This window comes from Melospiza melodia, chromosome 1, assembly GCF_035770615.1.
Source record: "Melospiza melodia melodia isolate bMelMel2 chromosome 1, bMelMel2.pri, whole genome shotgun sequence".
Classification (NCBI taxonomy): Eukaryota; Metazoa; Chordata; class Aves; order Passeriformes; family Passerellidae; genus Melospiza; species Melospiza melodia.
In genome coordinates, this window is record NC_086194.1 from 97,932,142 (window position 1) to 97,949,917 (window position 17,776).

General features: G+C 32.8%; 1 protein-coding gene across 7 annotated transcripts in view; it reads left to right on the forward strand.

Moving 5' to 3' along the window:
• CDH18 (cadherin 18) overlaps positions 1-17,776 on the forward strand; it is a 495,634-nt gene that overhangs the window by 416,162 nt on the left and 61,696 nt on the right. For all 7 annotated transcript variants that reach the window (XM_063162451.1, XM_063162508.1, XM_063162461.1 and 4 more), the window contains one exon: positions 15,393-15,560. In XM_063162451.1, the coding sequence (XP_063018521.1) occupies positions 15,393-15,560 (168 nt within the window). The remainder of the gene's footprint in view (positions 1-15,392; positions 15,561-17,776) is intronic.

Below are 17,776 nucleotides of genomic sequence, written 5' to 3' on the forward strand. Positions count from 1 at the left end.
GCAGTTGCTCTGTGCATTGTCAGTAAATTCTTTACTTTCAGGATGCACCAAACCATGGAGCATCTAAAGACTCAATTTACAGTGGAAGATGTTTTTACTCCCTGGGTGTATGACACTGGCTGTGTAGGTGCTTATTATCTATTTAGTACCTCAACAGTAAATCTAAACTTGAATATATTTTATTGGGACGATCAGCTAGTTAGGTTTTGCTGTGTATGGGAAAAATGCACGGAATTCTTAAAGCCTCTCAGGATAAAGTTTTGGACAGGTTATACAGAATGTACCTTGGAAAAAAAACCCAGCATGGATAGAAACATTAGTTAGAAATTGGCTTTTTTTTTTGTTTTTTTGGTCTATGTTTTTAGTATAGTTTTACAACATTGTTTACAGTGTAAGATTCTAATTTATGTAAATCTGAACATTAGAGGCTAGGTTGTCACATGATAAAAGTATTCTTTTCATAACCTTTGTTTCCCCAGTTCAAAAGGAGGGAGGAAAGGATTGAACACTACGCAGGTACACACACATGCATATACAGCATGAAAGGAGCATGAAATATCCTTCTTTTATTTTCTTTCTCTCTTCCTTTTTATTTGAGTCCATGTTGGATAAGTTGTTGGCAACTCTTGCATTTCTATCCTATAGCAAATATTCTCTTTGATCATAACAGCTTATTGTATTAAACTCATTTTATTGTCCATAAACAGAGAACTGGGAACATCACCACACTGCAAACTAAGGTAGCCACAGGAAAAAAAACAACAAACAAACAAACAAACAACCCAAAACAAAACAAAAAAAACCAAACAAAAAACACAACACAGGGAAAAAAAAAGTAAAACATGAAGAAAAAAGAGTCCTTTTAACAATACAGAAATATTCACAACTGATGGTGTAGTTCAGTGTTAAAACAACCTTTGATAATGGTTCTTATGTGAAAAAAATCTATACTAAAATGTTTAGAATATTTCAGGGGGTTTCTTGAAATGTGATGTGTTCCTAAACAAGCTCACTTCAATTGACACTCAAGAATTGTTCAGTGTAAAGCTGAAGGACACTGAAAGTTGGTGGAATTTCAAATGCATTTTCATAAGCACCTTTAGAACATTAGACATCATCATTTGATTTGTATTGCTCAGTAAAATATCTGTATAGTATATTGGTATATTTGTTTGTTATCCATTTTGCACCACTAAAAAGAGACCATATTTCCTCCAGAAAAAGTGTAGCCTTAATAATGAGGCACAAATACAAAAAAGCATTGTGTAGCTTTCAGACTTCCTAATTGCAGGGCTGGCATTTAAAAAAAAATTAAACATATTTTAAAGTATGAGAAAAGGTTAAGTTCTTCATATATTTTCTCACTGTTTGCTCAATATGTCCCTTTGAATATAGCGTTCACTAAATTCAGTAAACAGATATATAATTATCAAGATATCCTTTGTGCCATTATCAAGTATGAATTTAATGCGTACATCCCTGGTGTGACAAGTCAGTCTTTTCATATGCCTGTATAATAACAATAGTCTTAGAAAAGAAAAGAAAAAAATTCCATTTTGACAGATTCATGAGAATTTATAGTGTTTATGCAGGACTGTCATACACAGACATACCTTCAGTCCTTTGCTAGAAATAGCTTTCAAAAATGTATTTAAAAAAAACTATGTGGAACTGCAGTGACTTCAAAAAAGGTTTCCTATGTGCTGGATTTGTAAAACTCAAATAAATAGTGAAAACTTGTAAAAGGCACAGAGCTGCAACAATAGAGAGTGCAAGGGAAGATATTGTGTGCCTCTGGACATTCAAGTACAGCATTTTTCCTGAAATCAAAATGGAGTGGTCATCTGTGTTTGAATTATATACATACAATATGCAACAGTCATAGTCTGAGCAGCACCTTTCAAAAACTTGGAAATATAAAGGGAGTATTGCTACAGGTCAGAGGTGCTGCTCTGGAGCCAGCTGGCCTGGACTGCTTGCTGATCATCCCTAAATATTTGCTATGCATCATGATATGTATTGCACATAAAAATTGGAAGTGTGTGCCTCAGTAGTCAGTTCATTCACTGGTCTGTGAATCACTGGGTTTGTCGTGGACGTGCATTCATTTCCCTGGACATGGCAGGTCCTGGTTTCGATTGTCCCTTGTCACTGATAGGGAAGATGAACTGTCTGACAAACAATAGACCAACATTGGACTGCTGGAACTTTGGCCCTAAATGTTCTGCTATTTGGTCAATATCACTTAGGCAGTCATAAATTTTCAGTAGTTTACAAGCAGCAGTATTAGCCAGGACATAATAAATGATCAAACCTCTCTTTCTCCCTAGTGTAATTGCTGTCCTCTTCTTTACAGAAAGAATGAAGCTTTTTTATTCTTCTGCAAATCAGTTTTATAGATACAAGAATCTAAAGACGAAGAAATTTATTTGAAATTTCATTGTCCAGGGTTAGGGCTGATTTTGCAGAGACAAGTGAGCACACTTAATTGCAGGCCATGTTTTCAAATGACTACTTAAGGCATTTACAGTTGAAAATTGCACCTCTTATCTATATTATATTGCTATTATGTACAGAAAATTATCTTGCTAGGGCTTCAATTTTTTCAGAATTAGAACAAAAATAGTAGATGTAATGCTCTGAGAAAACTTTTAGAAACCTCAAATATCTTGTCCTGAAAAAAGGGAATTTGTTACAGGCAGAGAAATATAGTAATGTCTTTTCCAAACTATGTATATATAGGGCATTAAATTATTTTAAGATCCTGAGGATATGTTTATCATTTTCCTTTGACAAATGAAATCTTTAAAAAAGGGTACTAAAAGTCTGTTCTTCAATCTTTCTGTAAATGACTTCTGTAACACATTTCACAAAAAACCCTATGTGATATTGTATTACTGTTATGGATCACCCTGAGAAAGTTTTCTGCATGTCAAAATATAAGTTTAAGGTTTACTTTTTTGTCTCCTGAAAATCAGAATGCAGCTTTTTGTTGTCTTTGTAAATATTTAGAAGAATTTATTAGAATAGTATATCCTCTGACATCAAGCTGTAGATTTTCCCATACACAGGAGAATGTTTGAAAGTAAAAAAAAATTATAAGTGTAAGAGTTTCTAAACAAAATTAAATTATTATTATTATAACAAAATATTATATTATTATTAACAAAATTATTGTTGACACAAATGGGCAATGTCTACTCATGCTAAAACAGCTACTGTGCACCATTTTCACGTCATGGACAATTATATATTGGAAGTTTTCTTACAGAAATGGCAGAGCTACTTAAATGCAGAAGAAAAATATCTACAACAATTGTAAAAAATGTGAAATTCCTTAAAGTACTCATGCTCCATTTTAATTTTCAGTTTTCTGAGTTACCACAACTAATTTTTTGCAAATAACTGTCCTAGATTCAGGAAATACATGGTTCTCTCTAGTTGTCTCTTGACTTAGATTTATTTAATTTTCAATATTTGATTGAATTTAAAATAGCTGAGTTTTAGGAAATCAGAATTTTATTTCACACTCACAGTGTTTGTTTACTAAAATATTTTCTCAAAAGATGCAGTTCTAAATTTGTCCATTTGTCCAATTTCATTGGTAGAAGTACACAACTCACAAAGCTTCTTTCTGTAATTATTGCATGCTGTATATTGCAGCATCAATATACCAATAATGTGCTTCACTTGCATGCTGAACTTTCTCCAGTAAGACAAGATGGGAAAAGACTCTAGAGAGTCTAAAATGTATGATGGAAAGCAGAGGTAGAGAGATTTTAATTTCATTGCCTGCTCCTAAGAGGAAGCAAATAGCCCAAATATTGCTGTGTTTGTATCCTGTTCTTGATCTCAAAACATTGATTCAAATAGGTATTTTGTTCTTTGCCTGTGATTTTATTAACATTATGATATAAACAACACATAATTGTTATCCAGATTCTCCAGAACTGTAACAGCAGCCTTGCTCATAGAAGACACTCTTCCCTGATGTGAACTTCCATCACCAGTAACACCTGTAGAGCAAAAACTCATCAGCTAGATGACTGGATTTACAACTTAGTCCTAATCGTACTAAGAAGCTTTTTTTGCCTAAAAATAACAGATAAGATTCTTTACTGGTGTCAATCAGCACCACTTCATTACCTTGAAATGAAGTATCTGGATTTATCAAAATTGACAATATGAGATGCTGCTCACCCTCATTGGTTGTGTACTTTAAGAAGGTCTTAAGAAGGATGGACAGGAAAAGTATTTGGCAGTTCCAAACATTTGGCAGGTGATAACAGGTGCAATATCTGCAGTTGAAAACCTCCTGCCCACTCTGTTTGGGGCTCCCCATTCATCCTGGTACCCTGGATTTTTACTTTTTATTCTAATACATGAAATAAATTATTTTCAATTACATATCAGATATGTAGGTATCTTATTCTTATCTAGGTAGATTTCTTATGCTGTTTTATATTATTTCAGGTCATTCTAGGGATTTAGAAAATGGAGCAACGCCTTCAGAGAAATGCTTATTATAGTAGATTCAGTTTAGAGGATAGACTTATACAGACATATATAAAGAAAACGCTGGGTAAAAATGTCTCTGTGCTTCACTCATTTAAAGCAGAATGCTGGAAAGAATTCAGAATGGAGATTTGTATACTGCTCTGAATTGCTGTTTCATTTTGTCATAGAATTAGAAACAGGGTATTTTTATATATCCTGTGGAGTGGTGTTAAGAACAATTAGGCCAGGAATAATAATTTAGCTTGACAATAGGTAGTTAAAAACAGAGAGTGATTTGATATTAAATAAACAGCCTTCTTCTTCAAGAACTTTAAAAATTAGTCTTACTCCCCATAAATGTTAGTAGAGTAGGGAATCAGTTTTGGGGTTTTTTTTATTTTTCATTTATATTTAAAAACTGCAGTAATAGATTAATTTAGGGTCAGCCACGCCAAGGAATATAGCTTTGCTTTTTGTAATTGAAAGTTTATTTCTTAATGATTAGTTTACAAGTACATTTGAATAAGTTTCAATGAATCTTCATGGCATTATTTAGAACATGCACTTAGAGTAGTCACTGACCTTTTCTACCAAACTGTAAATCAAGGTAGGCTGATTATCTGTGTTGTCCTACTCTGAATTTTTTATATGAAATGGAGAAATTGAAAATCATTTAATAAAATTTTATTTGCTTTGGAAAGGACAGACTGAGGCTGTTGAGGTACACTTTTTAAAATTATTCCAGGTCCTCAGAAGGCAAGAAGTTTCTCAACATAGAACCCCAAAGGAGGAAGAAACCTCTCTGACACTGCTACTGGTCTATCTTGTTGCATTTTTTTTATTAAGCTTATTGATGACTGAGCAAGTAATTTGAATCTTAAGTTGGTAGGTTTTGTTCTTTTCTCATAGAGAAAATTAAACCTGAAGGTACAAAACAAAGACTGATGTATTTTTTAGAAAATTTAAATGAGAATGGTAAGTAGGAACAAGAAAAGCAAAGAAGATTTTTTTTTTCCTTGCCTATTTTTTACAGAACCCAGCCTGGAAGTTTGCAATATATGGTGCTTGAAATTATGGTACTTGTGATTGGATTCATGAGGTTGTATAACTTCTCTTTGTCTGGGTGACCAAGTCATGATTTTTCCAGGACAAATAACAAATTATATGCAGAGTTATTCCTAAGTAAGTCTTTCTCCAGTAAGAGTTTCTCAGACAGAGCTAGTATTTACAATTTTTTGATTTTTCTAAATTCAGATTAATTTCAAAGGCAGACAATGCTTATTTCAAGAGGTGTTCAATACTAATATGTACAGCAGAAGTTGAGCACTTTGTTGAATAATGAATTGACTCAAATTAGAAAGAGAAACAGCTGTAAAAAATTGATTTGTGACATATTTTATGTTCTGTGTGACCTTATTGTGAAATTTTTTAACTTATTGTGAGAGTAGTGTGACAGTACCTCTTTTGACGAGTTACCCCAGTAATTCAGTAATCCAGTAATCATTTTCTTGATAGCAGTGTACTGTAACAAATGAACAACAAAGACTGCTGTTTTCAGCCAATTGTAAGATTTATTGTACTTCCAGGTAGAGATTTATCTTTTCTCTGACTAGATCGATCTGACTTCAGGTCAATAATTCCTGATTGAATCTCTACAGAAGTCAATAGCCACCTATTATGTCACCTAATACACAAAGATTTTGTGGATGTCAGGTCTGTGGAAGAAAATAACATTTGTGAACATGTTTCACATCCTTTATTAGATTCCTTTAAATTTTATTTATATATCACAATTATTTTTGTGTCCATAAGAAAATTCTGAAAATTGTGGTTCACCTAAGGCTACCACAGACAAATTTTCAGCATTCAAAAATATCTATGTGTTATCTGCCATGGTTCCATGGTCAGCCTTCTGTTTATCCAGAGTACAGTCCTTAGATATTTTTTCTCTTATGCAGAGTTTGAACTAATATTTTTTATTGCGTGAATAGATAAGGATTTTTATACAAGTATGGAAGCTTCAAAGAATTTCTAAATTTTTTTGGTCATTAATTTTGCTTTTCAAGAGAACATTATGTTAATTTTTTTTCATAGATATAGAAAAAAATATTGAATTTTTCTTTCAAGGACCTCTAAGGAAACCAATTACTCGTATTTTAAGGCAGCTGTTGTATCATATATACATATTTACACTCTGATGCACTAAATCTAGCACTTCCCACAATTAAGAATTGTTTTTTTTATTAATGGGATTCTGCTGGCTATTGAATTTATTAAAGTTTTTCTTTGAAAAGTATTAGCTTGCATGGCCACTGTCATAGGACATTAGCTGCATGCTTTTCCTTGTAATCCAGGTACTTGGGATAGATGGAAAATGATTCACATTCGTGTATTGACACCAGTCTCAATTTAATTCACTCACACTCTGCAGAGAAGCATGCTGAAGTGCTCAGTAAGGCTGCTCCCTAAGTGACTTATAAAAATTATATGTTATGCCATACTGCTGTCCTTAACATATCATGCAAAGGCCAGTGAAGCACTGCAGCCCAGTAGAATGCTCCGTGGGTGTGTGAGGAGTGAGCATCACAGGAGAAAAGAACACAACCTATGTGTAAAGGCTTGGTGTGTTGGCTAAGCAGGTTTTCTTACTAATAGATAATCTGAATTGTATGTCTTGACCTTGTCCGTCAGTTGTAATCAAATTATTCAACAGAAAAAAGTCCAGTTGTGGAATCTTTTCAAGACTGTATGTTGAATTCAGTTTTGTTTTTTTTTTATTAGCTCGACACTATTTTGAACCTATTAGAAAGGGGAGATTTATGCTTATAGTTATTGTCTCTCTGCTTGACCACTTATCAAGGTGATCTACTTTGAAAAAAAGCCAAAATATAATTTGAAATCATGGGCAATTATGTTAATTATCTCCAATTATTTAGATATATTATTATATAGTTATTAAAGACAAAAAATTTAATTTGCATTAAAGCAAATTAATTTACTAATAGTAGATGGGAATTATGAAGTAAAGTCTGTGGCTTCATCTTTCTTTTGTTTCATTATGAAGAAAGTAATAAGGAGCTTTGGATTATTGCTGGAATATTAGCAGCTTTAATCTTCATCTGCATCTTCCTTTGTAATTTTCATTCAAGTTGCAGATTAAATATAGCTTTGTGTAAGCCAGAAGATGTGTAACATTACAAGAAGAAATGCTCAATATTAGGAGTCCAGCAGTCTGTTCTATTTTAAGAGAGCAGGATTTCCATGTTTGTGAATATAAGTAGTTAGTTTTTAGGTTGTTTTAAGCTCTTTCTTGTCAAATGTGATTTCCTTTGAGAAGACTCTTGTACTAATTCCAATCTGCTTGTTCAGGTGTTACAGAATGCATCCCCTTTTTACCTAATTGCTTTCTTTGTCACGTGCCATTAGGTTGTTCCTTCTCACAAAGGATTAAATACACCTATAAGAAGTTTATATCTGAAGAAATTGCACTGAATGAGTAATCTCTTCCAGCATTCTTTGCCCTTGCCTCCACAGTGATATCATTTGCTTGGTTCCTCTGCTTGCATATCTGAGAAGTAAACTGTTGTGGAGACTGCCTCAATATCTAAATGGCATTAAGATAAATGTTAATCATGTATATCTGTATCTAGGTGGGTTCCACAGCTATCTTGGCCTAACATTTCATTCTGTTATACAATCAGCCATCACTTGTTACCATCTTTCAGCAAACAATTGTTCTGTTCCCTGTCCCTTGAGGTTCAGGTTCTTCTTTGCTTTTTTAAGTGCGTTTTTAAATTAATTCTCAAAAAGACCTATTTTCAACAGAGAAGTAGCATCATACTTCTGCAGGCTTTATTTCAGACACATGCCTACTGCATCAGCAGGAACATATCAGAGTTTGAGCATCGTGTTGGTACAGGTGGAGGACCTGACCATTTATCCCTTTTGGCTCCCAGCCACGTTTCTTCAGAGCTATAGAAATGCCAATAATTTGGGTTCCAATTCTAAAGAACTCATGAGTCTTTGCAAAATCACTAAGATGTTTTCTATGAAAATATAATTATTAAATCTTGCACAATTATGCAGAGAATTAATATATAGTGTCAGGTTACCAAGATATATGAATGTTTTTATTCTAAGTCTGTCTTTAGGCTTTCTTCTGCTTCTCCATACCACATCTTCAGCAATTTTTTTGGAAAAAATGTCTGTTCAAAAATGGAAAAACAATTTTAAAAGAGGCCAAAACCACTCAGGTAGAAGATTTGCTTGAAAGAATGCTTAACTGTATTTCTATGTCTGAAAAATCATAGGAAGTTGTGTGCAATTTGTACTCCAAAAGAAACTACTTGCACATTTTCAGGACTTAGCATATTGATAAATAGTTTCTGAGGAATGAAACATTTTTTTTTTGCAGATTCTTTTGCAGAATCTGCACATGAAAAAAACATGTCAGAATTTCATTTTCTTGACTCTGAATTTTTTACTTTTTTAGGAACAGAATTAGATTAATGGGGGAATTATAATTTTTTCCAGCTCCAAATCCAGGAAGGGTAGTAGATTCTCCCAGAGTAAAGTAGATAAACAAGTTTGCAGAATTTAAATGTGTGTCAGTTTTCTGAAAGGCCAAGCAAAATCAATTTGCTATATGAGGCTGGCAAATTTAGGCAAAGAGAAAAGAAAGAAAAACAGAGAAATTAGAAAGGATTTAGCCAATGAAAAAGATTGGGATAATGATAATGTCTTTCCATGTGCTTTTCTGGAAAATAGGCCATGCTAAACAAACCTGATTTCTTTGTTTTGTGAAATGCCAGGTTATATTGAAAAGATAATTGACATGCTACACACAATTCTATTTAAAGAGATAGCAATTAGTAGTAGCAACAAGCCACATATTAAATGGCTATGAATTGGCTACCTGGGAGGTAGGAAAAAAGTTATCACCAAGACAGAATTGTCATGAAAAGAAGAGATTCCTCCAGGACTCCACAGGGATCAGTGTAAGACCAATTCTATTCAACTTCTTTCTGTGTGGATTAGAAGTAAACAAAAGACAACCATTGGCAAAAATTTTGGATTACTATATCTGTAATAGATATCCCTTTGATTACAGCACTTGCATATTGCACATTGGAATGTATTCTCTTCTTTTTGGAGGTGTTGTGGCAGCAAAATTTTAATTTAATTAGAGTGATTGTTCTAATACTAAAACTGAGAGGTGCTGTGATTACATTTGGTATCCATGCAATTGCCACATAAAATGGTGTATTTTCACTCAGTCAGAGAAAATTTCTTCAGATTCCTTAATTTAGGAGGCATCAACAAAATACTTTTTTTATTTTTTAATTTCTGTCTGTTATTCATAAAGATGTTAGAGAAGGTTATTTTTACTTACAGTTATTTAAAAAGATTTTTTTTCTTTTGGGGGTATTCACTGTAGTACAATCAGTCTGGTCAACCCATCCCTTATTTTAATACCAAATCAATGCTATTCTAGCCTATTTCTTTAAAATGTTTATTATTTTCCCTTTAAAGTACTCTTATTTTTCAGTACTTTTTTTTTTTTTTTTTTTTTTAGCAGTTGTCCTTAAATGTTGGATTCATGTATTTCATTTCAATGTTAATTTTCTTTAAGGAAGGATATGCTGTCTTTCAGTACTATAGTCATGACCAGAGAAGAAAATTGACCACTAATTGTCATTTCTATAGTGCTGTGACTTTGATCCATGAAGTGTGTAGGTATGTCTTTGTAAAGGAACAAAATGTTAGTTGTATAAAGCGGATCTGAGCCAAAGGGCTAGATTAAAAAGCATCTTTGTTATAGAAGAATTCAGAAAGTGGATTACGACCATAAGCTTTATATTGCAGATTTCTGTTTACTTTTATATTTTGAACTGAATCACAAATTCAAGTCAATGTCTATTGAGAGTTCTAAATTTTAATTTTATTTTGAAATTTTAAGAAAAAGAAGTATTTTTTGACTCTTTCAGTATCTGTCTTAAAATGGAAAAAATTGGTTTCTCTTTCAAGGTAGAATAATATTAGAATTTGAAATGTGTTTTAATACATACAAGATGTTCAGATTATTAAGTTACAATAAAATAGGCTAAATTCATACCCCAGAAAAAGCAGTGATAAAAATAGTGCTTTTATTCCAAAAGAAAGAATAATGTTAATAAAATTACCATCTACAATACTTCAAATCCCTCAGTAAATTGTAAACTCCCACATTTAGTTGGCTATTAAGTAGATGTTTAGAATTGCATTTGAATCATAATTGTCTATGACCATGGCAAGACAGATATATAAGAAACTAGAAAATGGGGAATCAAATGTGACTTACTGGCCCTTCATCAAATATCTACTGACCATGCTCATGTTTCAACAACAGAGTGAAAATTTTCCAACCAAAAAAATACTTCCCCATGACAAAACACAGTTTGCCATTGAAGTGGAGTTGTGTGACTGTTTTCTTTTTGTTTTCCCCACTAGATAGAAAACCTCTGAGCTCAAAATATTAAAATAGACCATATTTTATCTGGGGCAATTCAGACATCATGCAGAAGTAGGCTGTAAAATAAAGATGACTAAAATTCTGAGGTGGTTACTGAATGTAAATGAGTTCTTATTTTGTGTAAGTAATAAGATAAATTCTTTAAAGTGTACCAGACTAATGGGTAAGTACATATTAAAATACTTCAGTAAATGTGTAGCTATGCACCTGGCTGTGGCAGATATTTTCTTAGTATTTGTCTGCACTTAAATGAAAAAAGTCTTGATTTTTGCAGTCTCAGTTACAGTGGATCCTTCTGTTGTAGCTTTTCTTTTAAGTAAGTTAAATGGTTCTTCATAGAATGCTAAAAAAGACAACATAACACATTGTCAGATGCTGCAGAGCATATAAGTATCTTTAAGAAAATTTTGTATAAAAGAAAAGGTATTTACTACAATTCAGTAATAAGAATAAATTCAGAGAGCCTGAGATGGAAGTAAAACTTGCCAAAAAATGAAGTAATTTTCAGGGCTTTCTGAAATTCAGAGGTGTTGGGGAAAAGGAAAGAAAAGGAGCTATCCACAATAGTAGATATATCAATATTTCATCTCAGAGTTCTTTTTCTCAGTTTTATCTGATACTTTGAGGATAAATACAGGACCATCATGAAGAAATTTCTTAACTGCAATAGGTTGTGAAGAACTGTCAGTACTGAGAAGGAGGCTTATGTGGTTATGGGCAAGAGCAAGAAAAGCATAATCAAGTTTAACAGCATTAGACAGTCAAAGTGCTTACAAGATACATTGTTTCATTTTAGTTATTCCTGTGAGTAACAGGGGTTAGGATTTGATCCTTATTGGTCCTATTCACATTAAGAGATTCTATGGTTCTACAGAAATTCTGGTCTCAGTCGTTTGGAAATGTCACTGGGGAAAAATACCATGGGTTTATTAGTCAATTAAAGATCAATCATCGATGTAATGTATTCCATATAGAAAATAAAAATGTTGCAATTGAAAAAGATGGTATTAATATCTTAATTGGAAAGTAAGTAGGTTTCTCATCATACATGGTCAAGAAAGATAAATTCAAATTGGAAAAAGTGCTTTCCAAAATTATTGAAATTGTCACACACAAACAAAAAAAAATATTAAAATTTAAAAACCCTAGCAAAACTGGTGTGCTTTAGAGGTGAATAAACTTATAAAAGAAGTTAGAAGAAAATGTGTTTTTTTGGGAGAGCCTTTCATGTGGGAAAAAAAAAATCTCATAATTTTAAGATGGAAATAGGTATGAGTTTTTGTGAGGGCAGAAGTCCAAACCTGTGTGTTCTTCCCAGCTCCATTCCAATAGATTGACCCTCCCATATGTTGCATTTGATTTTTGACATAGCAGTCAAACTTCTGTAGAAATTCTTTACTTAATACCAGAAATAGTATGGGTTGTACCTGTAATGACGTCTACATCTTGGGTTTTTTAATTTTCTTCTTCTTTTCCTACCAAAGATGGATAAATACTGAAGGCATAGCTGAGAAGTACTTGGTTAACAGGGTCACAGTGCTGCCTAAAAAAATATGAGGCAAAATTAGGATTGTGTTTAAATTTAAAAAACCTGTGACAGCTTTCTTTTTCAGTTTTTTTTTTTTGGTAAATGTTTTAGTCAGGAAAATATCTTTCTTAAGATTAACTTCCTGTCTTCTTGTGGGATGTACACCAACCCTTGCCAAGGATACAGAAGATACTTAGGAGCAATTCCTGCTTTAAAAGAAACTGCTGGATCATTTAATTTTATCTTAGTGGAAAAGGCAACTAAGTTCTCCTCACACATTTTGGGATCAATAGTGAAACTTGAGATTATGCATGATTTTAGTGCTGCAGTGCCAGAAGTTGTTGGAGCTGCTAGTGACAAGGACGGAGCATTAGAGTCCTCACATTAGTTACATACCTCATACTGATGATACAATTTCAGGATGTATAAATGGATCTGAAACCCAGGAAAAAGAGGAAACTAAATCTTCTCTCACTCCCTGCCTGCAGCCCATCAAAACTTTAAAACTAGTTTTCTTACTCTAAACTTTGCATACAAGGTTTTGAAACTAAAAGCCGCCCCAATTTAATTTTCTCAGTTTTCAGAGAAGAGGAATCTTCTGCAAGTGAGAGAGATGAAATGATTAGTCACCCATAAATCCTAATTAACTATCTACAAGCCTTGATTAAGTTTCATACCCCTTGAAGCAAAGAAAAGTAACCATAAATCAGGGTAATTTTTATTTATTTAAATTAAGTGGCTAGTACTAGGGAGGATAGCGTAGAAGGCGTGTTTTACTATGTTACTTTTGGTCTGTTACAAGTTGAAATGGAAGGTTCTTTAAAAAGTTCCATATTTCTTACATGCATATCCATAGGCATGATACATTTGGTTTCAATGTAAAAAACCAAAACAATTCATTTGAAAAGTCAAAGCAGGACATTTTCAGTTCTAAGACATTCCCATATTCCTATTGATCAGTAAAATATATTTTCACAACAGTAGTACTAGATTTTGTAAACCATATTTATTTTTATGAAAATGCATATTTAAATTATAGCAGTTCCTTTTATCTAAGTGACTCTGTAAATTTTCTTTTCTAAATTTATAATGTGTATAAGTTGTGGTTATTTTCAATATATCATGTTGCAATTTCTGAAAAAATATCTGTTTCAAACAGTATCATTTTGAGGAAAAAAAACATTGATGAACTAAACCAGACTTGTATACTATTTTTAGCCAGCTTGTCCCAATCTACACTTCTGATGGAAAGTAACTTACAGTGCAAAACTGTGTTAAAATAATTCTAAAACTTCATGGATGCTTAAAAAAAAATTCTTTGTGCACAGATCTCCTTGTTTTTGTGCGATTTGCTTTCAGAAGTGAATGGACACAATGGTATAAGCTACATGAAATTTTCCATTTTGTATATAGTAATGTTTAAATGGTTTTATTGAAGAAATGCAAAGAATGTAATTTTAAAATACAAGGAAGATAATGCTCTGGAAAATACTTTTTTACATAATCTGAAACTGTGGGAGTCAAAAAAGTTTGAGAATTGTGCTGTACATAAAGTTCTCCTGAAGAGTAAGGCTCTACTTAAGATTCTTTGCATTAGTAATTATTATATGATTAAAATTTACCCAGAAGCAACATCTGATGGTGTTATGGTATATCCTTATTGCAAGCAAGAGTTCACTTTCAGAGTTCAATAGAAGTTATGCTAAAATTTTAGCTCTATTAAAATGTAATGTTAATAAATTGAGCATTTTACATATTTCTTTATTTATTTCTATAAAACTCACTCCAGTCTGTTACTATCTTTTATGCACTGGTGTGCTCAGAACTGCACCCAGCACTCCAGATTTGCTGAGCAGAGGGGAAGGATCCCCTCCTTTGACTGGCTGACAATGCATTTCAAGATGCTGGCCTTGTTTGCTGCAAGGACACATCACTGGCTCATTTTCAGCCTGAGACCCACACCAGATTCTTTTCTGAAAAGCTTCTTCCCAGCTGGTCTGCCCACAGAATGCAGTAGTTTCCTACCTTTGTCTTTACTTAATTCCATGACTTTTCTGTCAGTCTGTGATCAAAGAAATTAGCCGGGTTTAATTTACAGGTATCATCACAGGTGGAAAATGTCTCCTAATTGAAGCTGTGCCCATCAAGTTGTCTCTCCCTACTTTTATTTTAATCTTTGCTTCTACATGTATGGGTAACTAAATGTGAAAAGCAATTCTGATGATAATGGATAAAAAATAATGCAATTTTAGGATCATTCAATTTTGGTTTTCTCTCTCTAACATAGTAATAACAATAAAAATATTATCTTTTACTTTACAATTATTAATGAAGCCAAACATTAAAAAAATCTACATTATTGTCATGTACCAAAACCAAAAAATATTTTTTTTGAGATTTGTTAAATAGGAAAATCAAGCTTTTGGATAGTTTTAAGAGATACATGAGATACTAATTAAGAAATAACCTTTTGTTAGAAAACACCTTGTGTCTTATTCCTTGTGGTAAGAGTTTCAATTCATTGTTTTTCTATTAAGTAGGTATTTGAAGAGTTACATGAGAAAACACTGTTATTTTGGCAATGTAACTTTGGATCAGGAAAGTTATAAGTTATATTAATTATTTAATAATATAATAATTCATTCAGTAAATACTGTTTCAATTTTTTCATATTATGCAGCAGACATTGCCTAGAGGCATCTGGAGCTGTGTTTTATAAACGTATATATATGACACAAACAACTAACCATTTAGCTCCACCTTTCCTTTAAAGAAAAGTTATGCCCAGCCTTTGCTCCTGCTTGAACAAGCTAATTCTGATGTTTTGTTTGTTTGTTTGTTTTCTTTCCCTCACAGGAGTCATCAGGACTGCCTTGCACAATATGGACAGGGAAGCCAGAGAGCATTATTCCGTTGTCATTCAAGCCAAAGATATGGCTGGGCAGGTCGGAGGGCTGTCAGGGTCAACAACTGTAAATATCACACTCACAGATGTCAACGACAATCCACCCAGGTTTCCTCAGAGTATGTACAATTTCAACATATAACTGATTTGAAAATCATGTTGATTTTCAGTGAAGTAAGAAGCTATTAGTGAAATCCAGTTAGTAGTCAAATTCACGGCAAAAAGGCAGCTTGGAAAGCATTTGGAGTCACCAATATTTTTTAATTTTCCAGAATTTCTGGATAAAACACAGAGATGGCATAGCTAAAATACTGAAACTAGTAAAGATTTCTTTCAGGCTAACTGCTGAATAATATTGGGATGGGTTACAAAGGTATACTGTTCTCATATGTGAGTTATTCTCCAGCCCCTGTTAAATGCATATTTTGATAATTGTGTGATTTTGATCCCATGAGGTAATTAGGATGTTCCTATGGTAGATAACAGCAAAAGGCAATTCATTAAAATATTTAACATGCCTTTGGCTGCTTCCATATGTATCTATCAAAATTTTTTCTTCTGCTTTCTCTATACCAAACAAAATTTTTAAGGTCAATTATTACATTTCAAATGGTCAACATCTAAGATGTTTCTCATTATAGTTAAGCAATGGTGGAGCCTGACTTTATCATAGTTAAATGAGTTGCTGATATTGATTTCAAACAATATTATCACATGAATGTATAAAGAGTAAATACCAGAACAGAATATCCTAATGCAACCACTAATAGGAAGTTAATTTCTATTCGGCTCATTGGATGCACATTGATCTGACACTGTAGCTGGGATCTTGTAGTAATTCTGAATTTAGTCAACAATTTATGTAAAAATCTTCTGGAACATAAATGCATTTTCTCTGCATATTGGCTCAAGGCCAACGAGAATGTTGTAATCTGGTCTCAGATGTTGCATGAGCTGTTGTAGAACATAATGGGCTGGTAGGTCAAGGTACATCCACAAGGAAGTGCTTTAAGATGTTTGAATTAAAAGATTTATAAACAATAGTAGAGATCACAAGGCTCCAAGGAAAAACAAAGCTCCCTGGCAATACACATTGTATAAAATCTGGCTAAACAGCAAGTAGGCTTATTAGGAGTGTTGCAGAAATGAGCATCTTCTCTGTGCCTCACAAAGACTTGAAAACATAAAGCTTTTGAAATATACCCTTAAGTAAAATATTTTTGATATTATGTTCCACAAATTCTTCATTGCATTCATCATTAGATTTAATACTTCCTAATTATTTGAAAGGCAAAAGGAAAAGCTTATCTTTGAACAAGAGCTGAATTAAAAAGAAAGAATGTCTTAAGTTTTCTGCAAACTCAATGGATGCAGGAATGGGTCCCTATCTATTAGGTTTCAAGAACTGGCCTCTTTTATTTTGAATGGAAGGACTTAGATGGCAAATTGATTGGCAGGCAGAAATGTAAATTGCCATGTCTATTTATCTGTATTATTATATTTTCAGAAATCAAAGAAATACAAAATGTTCATGTAACAATTTATACATTCTGAAGGATTCTAATAGCATTGAAAATGACAAAACATTTCAGATTTAAAGAAAATTTATTCAGACAGAATTAAATTGTATTTTAATATTTATGCTTTTTAACATAAAATATTATTTCTAAAACAATTCTTGTAGAATACAAACATTTCTTTCTTTCCTTACAGAAGATTCCTATGCACAGTTATGAGTGACATTATTTGTTTACTTCCTTTCAAGACTACCCCTTGTAATGAGCAGTAGATACATGTTAATAATAAAGAATGAAAATCCAGTTGATCTTAAAAACGCCGTTTTACCATCATGAACTATATACATGAGTCTTACCCTAAAAGAAATAACTTCTTTGTTTATTTTTTCGTCTTTTTCCTTTGTGTGCCATGATTTTCAGTTAAATTTCTCTTCAATTTCCTTATTAGACGGAATGCTAAATGAGACTTACTGAGGCTTGTCACATTCAGAATTGAATTCCAGGGAAGTGCTAACCAAAACTGCCTAAATCGAGTGTATAACCCTTGGGACAGGCTGAGCCTCAGCTAAACCACAGACTTTCTTTTGGTTAGTTTCCTTTTCTCCGTTACCATACTTGTGAGTTTTGAATCTGATTCTAACTGTATGAGTACCTTACTTGAGAACGTGCTGGGAAGTACATCTGATTGATGCTGTTATTATTTGCTTTATTTACAAAAATACTTTGTTGTATATATTGAAAAGATATACTTTTCTGGCTTTAGTAGATCAGTGTTCATTGGACATGCAAAATGCAGTAAGATATGCAGGAATTTTCCC